This window comes from Chelmon rostratus, chromosome 8 (genome assembly GCF_017976325.1).
Source record: "Chelmon rostratus isolate fCheRos1 chromosome 8, fCheRos1.pri, whole genome shotgun sequence".
NCBI lineage: Eukaryota > Metazoa > Chordata > Actinopteri > Chaetodontiformes > Chaetodontidae > Chelmon > Chelmon rostratus.
Genome location: NC_055665.1, coordinates 6,028,684 through 6,041,428, shown reverse-complemented (window position 1 = coordinate 6,041,428; position 12,745 = coordinate 6,028,684). Strand labels below are relative to the sequence as shown.

Here is a 12,745-nt window from a genome sequence, read left to right as displayed (position 1 = left end):
TCCTGTGGGCATCCAGAATCGCACAGTAATAAATGACAATATAGTAAAACACAGTCATAATGATATAACATGTATTTTCATAGAAGTTATAATTGGAAAATAATGCACATTAATATACACTTAATAATATCTGTTTGCAGCTACAATGAAGTATAAAGTGTTTAAAACCTATGATGAGATGACCATACAGTGCTTGTAAATGCTGAAGGAGCTGCAGTTGAAGCTCTGTTGAGTTATATATGAGTTAATATTTTGATAAATTAACATCTTCAAATAGTAGCTTCAAATATTAGGAACCATGTGTCATTCTTTTTCTGACAAATAAATAAATAGAATCAATACTGGGATCATTTGAGGTGCTTCAATTATTGTGCAGTTTATGTGGATTTCACAGGTTTAGTCTCATTGTAGTTCTAGCGAAATATCAAACCACCACAAAAGCAGATTTGTGCCTGTAACTGTAATTCATTCACATAAATATACAAACAAGTGACTTACGTATGACCACGTTTATTTGGAAGATTCATTACATTCATTGCTTTGGTGTACCAACAGGGTTTTGAATCTGAGACAGCCCAAATACACTGTGTGGGAAAAGAAATAATACATAACAGAAGTACAACATAAACCCTTTGTATCAATAATTTTACAGTAAATATTGGGCATGTTTTGCTGGGATAATAATACATAATAACATATAAACAATATACAAACAGAAGGACGCAGATCACTGTCGTGTACAATAACACATAAAATATCTTAAGCCATGAAGACAGTTCAGTGGTTTGTAAACAGAATCTCTCTGTAAAGTAGTGTCAATGACATGGTCCGATTATACAAATTCTGGTCAAAATCTCTTCTAAACAAACAAACAAACAAACAAACACAAAAATCCCAAATCCCAAATCCAAGATTGTTCAAAATTCAACAGCTTATTCCTATTTAAAATTAAATGCACAAAGTTTGTGAAGTTGGGGGTTTTGAGCAGGTACAACTTTCCAGTTTGTGTTGCACAACCACACAGGTAATGCTGTGACACAAGAAAAGCTATGCAAGCTATCTGTATGTTAACAAAGTGTTGCCATCACTACGCCTCGGCATGTCCGTGGCAGGGAGTATAAATAAAGTTTCAAGGGCTTCAGTTCGCCACAGCGAATGCTGTTTGAGGCCTTGTCTCTTGTGTTTTCTTGTGCTTTGTTTGTGCTGTACAGCAGAAAATAAGAAGGTGTTTTTGTCGGATGAGTACGAGAAGTGAAACTGAAGGCTTTAAAGCCTCTGTTACAGTCTCTGTTACACTGCGGAGCCATTTTCTCTCACGGCTTTGGTAAATACGTCCTCAACAGGGTGAGGTCACCACTTATCACTCCCAGCAAAACATTATCTCTGCATGACAGCCGGATCCCAAAGCAACAACTTAACCAGCATGGCCACATAAGATCCTCACAGCTGTGGATCTTATACCTGCATTTCTCTGCAACTGTCAGCTTTTTGATTATTGTGTTCCAAAACCTTCATAATGAAGCGACGCTGGGATCTATTACAGCCTAAACAAAGGGCTAAACTCTTCCATCTGTTCTGAGACATAAACAAAGCACGTCTGCATGGGATCAAAAAGGTCATTATTGTTAGTTAAAAGAATCTAGTTTATGTTACTTTCTTGGAAGTCTGTACACACAACATCTACTGCAAGCCTGGAAGAGGGGTCCAGAGGTTTCCTCCATTTTTCCCCCCAATTAAAGTGTGTTCGGGGGAGTTTTTCCTTATCCAAATCGAGGGTCTAAGGACAGAGAGTGTTAAAATTGTGATTTGTGATATTGGGCTATATAAATAAAATTGCTTTACTTGATGTGCCCCGAGGTCGACAGGACACTAACGGTAAACATTCTTAGAAAAAAGGAATAATTCAGTAAAAAAGACTATTAGAGACGTAAAACTAAGGCACATACTGTGTGAGGACAAGCAGAGATAGAATTAGTGCCTTTAGACTTTTTTCAGTGTCCACATCTTCAAGCCGAGTGAACGCAGATGTAGAAGTTTTTGTGCTCCTCCCAGTAGTGGAGCTCTTCGGAGAAGCTCCAGAAGCAGGCCAGGTCTTTGCTGGTTTTCACCGTGTGGACCACGCAGTCGCCGGGTAACTTCTCAAAGAGGAGCTCTGCTACGCTCACCACCGTGAGCTTCTTCTGACTCTGGATCAGCTGCTCGATGTGACCCTTGTCCACAGGCTCAGGTGAGGAGCTGTACGACACCCAGACGTTCAGTTTCTCGTCTGACGCTGGGACCTGGAAGCGACTCTTCCCTGTGGGGCAGTGGTAATCCTTCTTGTTAGCGAACAGGCCTGTAGGGGACCTGAATATGCGCACAGACCAGCGCACCCAGTCATACTTGGTCTTTAATTTCTCTATGATAGCCTCGGCTAGCTGCTGGTTGGTTAAGTCTGAATGATCTCTCACCAGTCGACGGGAGTCCAGCTCGGCTTGCTTGGGGAAGCTGACGATGCAGTCTTCGATGACAGTGTTCATTTTATCCTGGACCACCTTCATCTTCTCACCCCAGTCTTTCAGAAGCGCCTCTTCCTCATCATATCCCTTCAGAGCGGCGTGGCCCAACAGTGCGATGAGCCCGATGCAGAAGAGCTTCTTCAGCCTGGCACAGAAGTCCTCCACCGGCCGGCGACTTTTCTCCTCGTAGTTCAGGGTGATTTCAAGCACAGATTCCCCAGAGAAGTTATCACCCGTCACAGCGTTGTAGAGGGTGTGAAGGTTTTTGTCACCGCCGGTCTTGCCGAAATGATCCAGGAAAAGCTTCTTCTTGACCTCCCGGTACTTGGGTTTGGCGTTAAGGATATCCATGTACTTCCTGAACTGGTTAGTGATGTTCTCCTCCAGTGGGAAATACACAGCATCCAATCCGCTCTTCTTGATCTCATCGTTGATCCTCTGAATCTCCTCCGAGACCACCTCCAGGCGCTCTCGCACCTTCTGAAACTGCTCCTTCATGAATGTGGCCTCTTTGCTGTCTACGTTGTCCAGAGCCAGCTTAACAATCGGAGCAGCGATGGAGAACACCGGGAAAAGGTCACCGGCGATACTGGCCACCACTTCAGCTCCCTGTTCAAACACCTCCATCACAGTCTCCACCATGTCCTTCTTCTCCGCTACAAGCTGCTGTAGCCGGTTTGCCATCTTTGCTGATGTTTCTCAGGCTGATCCTAGCAAGAGCAAATATTGACATGGTTAGAAAATGTCGCAATTGGTTCTGTTGTGATATCTAAGCAATAAAGTAAAAACTAAGTAAATCTCTTCTGGGAAGAAAGCAGAAATACAGACTGAGGTGAAAAACTGAACACAAATGAGGCAGTTCAGGCACAGATAATCATCATTAACTAGTTTCTCCTTAGCATGTACATTAGTAGCATATTATTATTATATTATTAGTTAGCCTTTTTCTGCATGACCATATTTTACAACTACTAGGCCATTAACTAAGAGTTCTCCCTCAATACTGATTAATATACATGCTAATAAGCACTAGTTAATGGTGAATATGTACCATAATAAGTTAACCATTCCAGGTTTATTAACAGAAACAAATGTTTTGTTTTCTTTATTTACTTACAGTTCTGTTCCAGTGCTGTTGGACTGTGGCCTGTTGCTCGCTCCTCTTAAAACACAGCAAAAACTGATAAGGAAAAAGAGAAACAGCCAAGTGAGCTTCAGTGCTGGCTGCTGGCCACACCCAGTGAGCAATGAGTCAACAATGCAAAGAGAATGCAGCCGTGACGGCCGGCCGCGACTGGTTCAACTGTTTGCATGTTGTGCATGTGTTAACTGTTGAGAAAAAAGAATTTCAGCACTTAGCACTGAGATTTATCAAAACGGCAAAAAGGGAGAAGCTATTGTGTCTCTCAAGCATGTAGCATTTCTGTTAGCACGGTAGTATAACTCGCCAGAAGACAACATGGAGGAGCGCTCCAAGCCAAGTCGAACAACGGAAGCACTAAACACTGTTCTCAAGGTCCATTAAGTTAAACTTTCACGCTTACAGAAATAGTTTGACATTGAGAGAAATACATATACTTTCTTCAGAGTTAGATGAGAGGATCAGCCTCACTCTTAGATCTATTTGCACCTCCATTTTGCTGTTTGCACCCCCCCTTGCGTGTTCTGAAGAGCTTCTGTATGAGTGAATTTCTCCGTTGTGAGATCAATAAAGTTTGATCTAATCTTCTCTAAAATATCCCTTAAATGTGAAGCTATGGCCAGCAGCTGGTTAGCTTAGTATGAAGACTGGAAACAGCTAGCCTGGCTCTCTCCAGAGGTAAAACATTCACCTATCAGCACCTTTAAAGCTCACTAATTAACATGTTTTATCTATTCACAAATAATTAAAATAACACGTTTTGGTTTTATGTGGTGTACTGGATTGTTTCTCATCTAACTCTCAAATAAGCATCTGTCAAAACACTAAGCTTTTTCCTTCCTCATTTAAAAGGCTAATCATCATTTTCAGTGGCTTTATCATAATAATACAAAAGGTTAGAAGCAGTCTGTGATGCTAAGTAATGGTTGATATTAAGGAAATGACTTCCTGTCGTGCACTTTAAACACAAGAAGTCCCCTGGATTCGGAAAATCTAATCAAACACAAATCACTCCTCCCATAGGCCAGGAATCAGAGAAAAAAACTCAACCCAGACTGATTTTCAGGGCATGTTCAGACATGTCCTTTTGCAAAAGTGGAAATATGTAACTTGTTTGGAAATCAAATTTTGGTACAGAATGACTGCACAGTCATCAGCCGGCTTCACGACCTCAGTCTCACATTCACTGTCTATGTAGCAGCTGTGAGTAACAAACCTTTCATCACATGTTTTAATTCAGCTTTCTGGCCTTCAGTGTTGTTCACATATTGTGGCTGAAGAAGAAGCTTTAGTGCTGTTTCTCCTCAGCCTGCCCAGTCAATATCAGAGCAGCAGGCGTGGGAAGTGATTAAGTGGAAGAGGTTAAACTTGCTGGGCAAGGGTGCGTTTAATGCTGAAACTCAGCAAGTTACCACGGCAACAAGACAATGGAAAATAATATGTCAGCTCCTTTGTCTCTCTGCCGAGGTCTGCTCTGTGGGGTTTGTCTAAAAGAAGATAGCACCCACTTCTCAGGCTAACGCATCACACACCTCTGCAGTGGTTCTGCAGGCATCCACAGACCAGACGGATGTCTGCACTGGTGAACACATTCCACCAGAACTCACACGTCTGTCTGAGGGCTCCAAAATTCAAATAGTTAATTAAACATAGTAGGAAATACACTGATTTGATTTCTTTTTCAAGAGCTGATAAGGCCAACATCTTTCTCGTTTAATATCAAGCTATAGCCAGCAGCTGGTTAGCTTAGCTCAGAGGAAGCAGCTACTCTGGCTTTGTCTGAAGGTCACATGAAAAAAACTGCGACTAGTTTTACTCTCAAGTGTTGTAGAGATTAAACAAACAAGACATAATCTGTTAATTAGTGACATTTCATTATTAACATATTTCCACTTTTGCAAAAGGACATGTCTGAACATGACCTGAAAATCAGTCTAGGTTGAACTTTTTCTCTGGTGAGATGCTGGTTTGTTATCTTTGGACAAAGGCCAGGCTAGCTGTTTGCCCCTGTCTCCAGTCTTTATGCTAAGATAAGATAACCATCATATTTAAAGTACAGACATTTTCTCCCAAACAGTCAAACTATTCCTTCCTTTCATCCTTTGAATGTCAACCACAAAGCCCTATGCCTGTTGTGTGTGCTGTGAAAATGTCTGCATAATTTCCTTGTAAGACTTAAACAACAAAACAGAGGAAATTCCAGCAGCAGGATATTCAAACATTTTCAGCTACTGTATCTTATTTGATTTGACCGTGTTAAAACTGTGATTCCTGTTCTCCACTGATCTGTGTTTCTCTCAGGGCCCCAGGGGTTGTATAACTGCAGACTAAGTGCATGTGAAGCACCTTCACAAAGACAATTCAAAGACAGAAATCACATTTTCAGAGACAATGAGCTGGAGATGCATCTGCAGTTTGAGCGGTAGCATGACAAGCATTGTTTTCCCTCATATTTCCACTAATATACTAATATTCATTAATATACACTGGTGGTAAGTAACTAAGTACATCCATTTGCTCTATTCTACATTACTCCACTGCATTTATTTTACAACTCTAGTTACTACTACTACCACTTTTCAGATTAAGATTTTACATAAAAAGTAGAAAAGCATACAAATCAAAATACATCATTCAAGATTAGAGGATTTGTTTGATGGAAACAACTTTTAGATGTCAAAAAGGGTTATAAATGTATACATTTAACAAAAAACATAATTTCAAGACCCCTCAGATTTATCTTGCGACCCGTTGGAGGGGGTCCAACATCTAGTTTGGAAACCACTGGACTCCTAAATGTATATTCAGTGAAGTAAAACTACCTGTCAATACAACACATTTTAACATGTCACATTCTGCATTGCCAGCACTTTTTTAATGCAGGACTCGTACTTGCAATATTTTTTACAGTGTAGTATTGACATTTTTTTCTTTGTGAGCATGTGGGCACTTCTTAGACCTCTGGAAATAAACAGCTTCCTGAAATGTAGTCTGCTGATTGAAAAACCACATTGGAAATATGTAGGTGAAACCCATCACGTGCTTGCTGCAAACACATCATGGCTATAAGAGTTCATTCCATTGATGCTGTCTGTCACAAAGATGATCAAAGCCTCCTCTGTCCACTCAGCCTGGGCACTAATCGCTCCGATAATGCGCCCTCTTAATGGAAACAGTATCGATCAGTCCGTGCACGAGGGCTCTAATTGTATCATTTTACAGGACAGAGAGCCAAACAAACATCGCAGCTTAACACCACAGATCAGGTTTTCGTTGTAAGCGCAACGCAGGCGGATAACGCCTTCGACAAAGTTTAACACTTCCTGGAAAAAGTGAAGCGGTGGCAGCAGAGCTGGCAACCAACGCCCATAAAAGCAGACTGTCTATGTTTAAACTGCATGAAATTTTGCAGATTCATCTAATGACCCACTTTATTAAATGAAGCTGCGTTAACAAAATATGTAAACGCACTGGACATTTTTCACAGCGCAGCGCTGCGTAAAAAGAGGGGGGAGAAGAAAAAGTGCTCGATTATGTAACGACAGACTGGAGAGAAGTCGATGAAGTTGGATCGATCGTTTTGTAATAAGGTTTCCTATCAGTTACTCTAAACGCGCCTGTTCACTATGAAACATTTAGATCAGAAATGGACTCACCTCAGAAAGTTTGCGGAAGAAACAGACTAACTTCCAGACTGTTTGCCTTCCTATTGGTCATGTGGCTCTCATGTTACGGAGCACAGGCACACCCAGTCAGACAGGCATACCAAAAAAAAAACAAAAAAAAAAAAGTTCCTAACATAATAGGTTGTTGCTGTGGTGATATTATTACAACCTCCACCCATCTGATAAATAATGTCATGTTATTATAGCTCATAACTGCTGAAGGAGATGGCTTGAATCTGTTCTGGGTTAGAGTAGTATATGTAACGCTTGGTAGCAATGCAGTAATGATTACCAATAATGACAAAAACATTCTTTTTTTTTTGTTTATTACAAATTAAAGTCATATATACATAAGTATCTTGATGAATTGATTGTGGATTGACGATTTTGCTTTTGTACCAAAAGCTGCACAAATATTTGAATAGATTTTTTTATATACAGATTTCTATCTATCTAGGAGTGGGTGATACCAATAAATCTGCAACCACAGCATTTGCCATTTGTTTCTTTGGTCGTTTAAATGTTGTATAGATAATTCTGGAAATCCATTCAAGACGCAGGATAAAATAAGTAATTAACAAAACTCAGCTCAAGGTCCAGCTACTCAATCACACAGGCTTCATCAGCAAATTCGCTGAGCTGTCATGGAACTGCACATGATCAAACTTTCCATTACTCTGAGCATCTTTAGGTGTATATTCATGTTGACATCAACAAACCAATGAGATATAACATCTTAATTAGTGAACTTTAGAGGTGCTGGTAGGCAGATTTTTTTTACCTTTGGACAGGGGCAGGTTAGCTGTTTCCCTCTAGTTCAAGCCTTTATGCTAAGCTGACCCAACATTCTCCTAGCTGTGGTATAAGAGTGGTATCAATCTTCTCATTTAACTCTCTGCAAGAAAGTAAATAAGTGCTTTTCCCAGAATGTTGAAGCTTGAAAGTACATCACAAACAGCAGCTGACGAAACAATTGCAACTCAAGGTCCACTTACTTGTGTTTTCAAATGTCATTTATGAACCGTGAGACTCAAATTAACCACAGTAATGCAAAAAATTTACAGCGTTGCCAACAATGGTCCGATACACCCAGAGATGTTAAAGGGATTAACGAATTTAAAGGTAAAGGTATCTTGGTATACACATATGGCAAAGTCTCTGGCTGGAAACAGACTAATTTGTCATATCGCCCAACCCTAGTCATATCCAATCTGGACAGAATGAGTCTGAGTTTCATAACACTTAACAAGTTGAAGCTGGCATGGTGATTTGTGGCTCTGAATTTTTTTTATAATACCCCCAAGCGGCTGTATCAAAAAAAGATGTACATGTAAAATAATAAAAATCATTACAAGACAGTGAATCACATACCAGAAACCAAACACGACAGATTATGCATCAATATTTATGAATACATTTGTAGAATTGAAGTATTTCCAGTTCTCTGGTAAAGACATTCATGAATTGATTTGCAGTTCACTTCTTCCTGTACGCAGCTGCACATCTGCGAGCCTATTCAGGGTGGATACACAGGTAGGCTCTTTTGTGTTTCCCATAGTAGTAACAATCCTCATGGAAGTTGTTGGTCTCCACCACCTCCTTGTAATGGCTGACAGCATGGACCAGGCAGTTGGGGAAGCTCTTGTTCAAAGACAGAGCCACTCCCATCATGTTCCCCTTCAGCTTCTGGCCCTCAATCTGCTCCATGATCTGACTCTTGTTAATGGGCTTGGGGTTAACACAGAAAGAGACCACCACTTTGATCTTGTTCTTGGTCAAAATGTCAAACCAGTTGGCTCCTCCACTTCCGTGGTACTTCTTTCCTGCCAGCCAGTTGAAAAAGAAAATGCGCTCCCGGTCGCTGAAGGCCCTGATGGACCAGTTCACCCAGTCGTATTTCTTAGCGAGTGAATCCAGAAGGGATTTGATGAAGTCTTGGTTGACGGTGGCGGCGCTCTCCTGAAGAGTGTGCTCCATGTCCAGCTTTGCTTGGTCTGCAAAGTTCTCTGTACAGTCATCCACAGCCGCTTTCATTCGTTTCTCCACATCCTCCATCCGTTCCTGCCACTTCTTCACCATCTCCTCTCCCACCACCCCTTCCTTGAGGGCGGCATGTCCCATGACGGCGATGATGCCCACCACAAAGAGCTTCTTCAGCCGGGCGCAGAAATCCTCAACTGCCCTTCTGCTTCTCTGCTCCGTGGTGACTACTGTTTCCAGCATAGGGTCTCCTGAGGTGTTCTCCCCAGTGACAGCATTGTAGAGGGCATCCAAGTTCAAGTCGCCATCTGTGTTCTCGTAATGGCTGAGGAACTTCTCCATCTTCTTCTCTTTGAACTTTGGCTTGGCGTTGACAAAGTCCTGGAACTTTTCATACTGGCTGAGCATCTGCGCCTCTCGATCAAAGTTCTGCTTGTTCATCGACGTCCTCTGCAGCTCCAGGGCAATTTTATCAATCTCATCTTGGATTCCCTCAAGTTGCTGGTTGACCAGTTCGAATTGCTGAGTCATGTAGCGGGCCTCTTTGCCCTCCGGGTTGCTGAGTAACTCGGCAGAAGCTACGAACACGGCCTCCAAGACCGGGTGAAGCTGGCCCACAGTGGCAGCGAGCACCTCAGAGGCTTGCCCCATGATCTCCACACCTTTCTCGATCTTGTCCCTGTTCTGCACGAGCCAATCTGCCACACTATTCATCTTTGTGTTATATATTTCACACTGACTAAGCTAAAATGATTTCCACCGCCAGAGACTTTGCTGGTGCCTGAAAGAAGAAGAAACACGAAACCCTTGTAAAGTTCATTATAGTGTGATTTTATGACATTTCAGAAAAAATATGTTGCTCCTTCGTGTTTTTCAGGTATATTTGGCAAAGCAAACGCAACCAGCTGACATTAAGTCATTTTTTTCTCACAGGACTTTCCTGACAAACAAAACCGTACAATAAAGCAAATGGCAGGTCATGTCAGCACATGTAGGCATCCAGTTTCATGCCGCACCCTCAGAGCCTCAGCTAATGACAGGGACTCGTTTTTAAGCCTTGGTGGCATTGACACATATCAAAAAAGCACATGAAAGTACACAAACGAGGCACACATGGATGACAATTCAGAACAAATATCAAACATGGTGTGTGTACTCGTGAATTATGACGCGACGTATTGTGCAACATTGCAGCACTGGCCCTTTGGGATGTCATGTTTTACTGCATTAACAATAGCCAAGGCCCAAAGCAAACACAGATGTTCTCAACATGGTAGAAGAGGGGGATTTACTTCCGTAACGATAGTACGGTTTTCAGTGTAATATACTCAGGAGAGATGACCTAACTCAATTCTTGTTCCCTGGAGCCCATATCCAGTTCAGAAAAAGGCACACCCAGGTCTGAGTGAAGACAATCTCCACCACAGCACTTGTTCAATGAAGCAATCACACTTCCCTCATCATTACAGCCCGAATGTAATTAAATCCAAATCCCAAAACCTTTTTTTTCTGAGTGTTTGTCATGACAAAAACAGACAAATACAGGTTTATGTGAATAACCACAGAACATAAGCTTACCAGTAATTGCTGCAATGATTAGATCAGTGGTGTCATTTTACAGCCTTTCCTATCACTGCACTAATTAGATTCACTTTATTCAGTCACATGCCATCAGTGCCTTTATCATTTTTTCACATTTCTATGTGAACCAGTTGACAAAATTAAGAAAAAGTGCACCATTGAAAATTCAAACATGTAATTACACAACAGCATTAAATTCCATTCTAAAAAAAGGAAGAAAATAACAGTGAAAGAAAATACTTACTGAGTAATTATCTTGGTTAGTGCCTGAAATTATCGTCCCTTGTAAAACCAAAAAAGAAAAATCTGTTTTCTCTGAACGCAAAAAGTGAAATATAGTATTTGTGAGGTGAAAAAAAAGGCGAGTCCCACAGAGCACTTGATCAAACTGTGATCTCCTCTTTCAACGTCATACGTTTTCCGACAGAGCAGCACAGCTTTAACGGAGACCACATACGTAAGACCTGAACAAGACCACATCCCCCAAAGGGCTCATCTCTACCTCTGGCATTTCACTTGAATTTGGGCTTTTTTTCTGCAGAAAAAATATTGAACTTTTAGGGAATAGAGGAATTAAAAAAAAAAAAATCCAGCTCCTCAAAGCTTCTTGTCAAGGTCTGTTTTAATTATGGTGAGAAACGCTGAACAAACAAAACTAAACACTGAGTCTCTTTACATTTTATAGAAAACTAAAAATGATTACAAAGTGGTGAAATAGATGATGATGATGCTTCATAAAGAATTAGAGCAACAAAATAAATAACTCACCTTTCTAGTTAAATATCCAGTGGGCTACAGTCCAGTTTTCCAGCAGTCCAGCTGTGCCTGTGAGCACCAGCCTCCTAGGGATGTATATATACTCTCTCTCTCTCTCTCTGTCTGTCTCTCACAGTTTCTGTCTCTCTCTCTCTCTCTCACTCGTCACTCCCCCTTTGGAACTCCTCCATCCCGTTCCAGCATTCCTCAGAAACCCACTCAGAGAGGGATGAGGGGCCGACACTGACACAGATAACATCCTGTAAACACTCCCCATGCAGGGACACCATGCACCCTGGGAAAACAGGGAAAGACTGGTTTCTGTGTGTATGTGTGTGTGTTAGTGTGTGCGAGAGGGAAAGAGAGAGAGAGGGAGAGAGACAAAGAGAGTGAGAACGAGACTAAAAGGAGACCAGTCGCAGTGGGGTTCAGCAAAGCGACCCATCAGGACAAAACCCTCCTTGTTGTGGCTCGAACACAGTTGCCATGGCTACTGCACTGGTCCTTCTGACTTCTGTGAGACTGTGCACGCTCCAGAGACAAATTCAGCTCCCTCTGTTTGCAACAAGTTGGGATTCAAAGCAAGTTAGCGCAGTAAATAACAAGACAAAACATTATTTAAATTAGCAGGCTAAAAGCAGTTTTCAGAAAAATATACTTTTTAAGAAAAGCCTTTTGAGATGATTTCATAAATGTTGACCTACTTTTCTCTGAATCTAATAATTAGTGATGGAAAGCGACTGGCTGCTGGACTCAAGCATTGCAAAGAGGGATGACATTTGCCCTGCAGAGGCAGCACTTTCAGAATCAGTCCGTCACAGTGCGGCCCGGTGAAAGACTGTCTGTGTTTTCGAGAAGACACCATGACAGTCAGAGCTCACTCGTGGCCTTTGTGCTTCATAAAGCAGGCTGTGACACACACACAGCCCGATGTCACCGTCAACTATGCTCACAGGAAGACGAGGGAAGGATGTCTGCCGGGCAGAGGAGGGTTAGGCGAGCATGCCCACCGCAGCCCTGTTCCTGTGTCGTGCAGTGTCACTTGTAACCGTCAGAGAGCTTTCGCAGGGACTCCGCAGTATGTGGTGTGATGAGTGGCACGGGCTGATGCCGGTAAACACACA

General features: G+C 41.8%; 2 protein-coding genes across 3 annotated transcripts; both read right to left on the bottom strand.

The window, feature by feature from the left end:
- Window positions 1-494: 494 nt before the first annotated feature.
- Window positions 495-11,676, bottom strand: rpz4 (rapunzel 4). 2 transcript variants are annotated; one of them, XM_041942548.1, is made up of 3 exons: window positions 11,634-11,676; window positions 3,616-3,678; window positions 495-3,208 (listed from the first exon to the last, which is right to left on the bottom strand). In XM_041942548.1, exon 3 carries the CDS (start codon window positions 3,180-3,182, stop codon window positions 2,007-2,009), a length of 1,176 nt encoding a protein of 391 aa, XP_041798482.1. In that variant the 5' UTR covers window positions 3,183-3,208; window positions 3,616-3,678; window positions 11,634-11,676; the 3' UTR covers window positions 495-2,006. The 2 variants fall into 2 exon arrangements, with proteins under 2 accessions (XP_041798482.1, XP_041798481.1); XM_041942547.1 differs by lacking the exon at window positions 11,634-11,676 and adding an exon at window positions 7,296-7,381.
- rpz5 (rapunzel 5) lies at window positions 7,611-11,268 on the bottom strand. Its single transcript, XM_041942546.1, has 2 exons — window positions 11,110-11,268; window positions 7,611-10,065 (listed from the first exon to the last, which is right to left on the bottom strand). Exon 2 carries the CDS (start codon window positions 9,996-9,998, stop codon window positions 8,817-8,819), a length of 1,182 nt encoding a protein of 393 aa, XP_041798480.1. The 5' UTR covers window positions 9,999-10,065; window positions 11,110-11,268; the 3' UTR covers window positions 7,611-8,816.
- Window positions 11,677-12,745: the final 1,069 nt, after the last annotated feature.

Excerpts from the sequence above, each read along its gene's own strand:
- rpz4 (XM_041942548.1), bottom strand. The coding sequence starts at position 3,182 with ATGGCAAACCGGCTACAGCAGCTTGTAGCGGAGAAGAAGGACATGGTG.
- rpz5 (XM_041942546.1), bottom strand. The coding sequence starts at position 9,998 with ATGAATAGTGTGGCAGATTGGCTCGTGCAGAACAGGGACAAGATCGAG.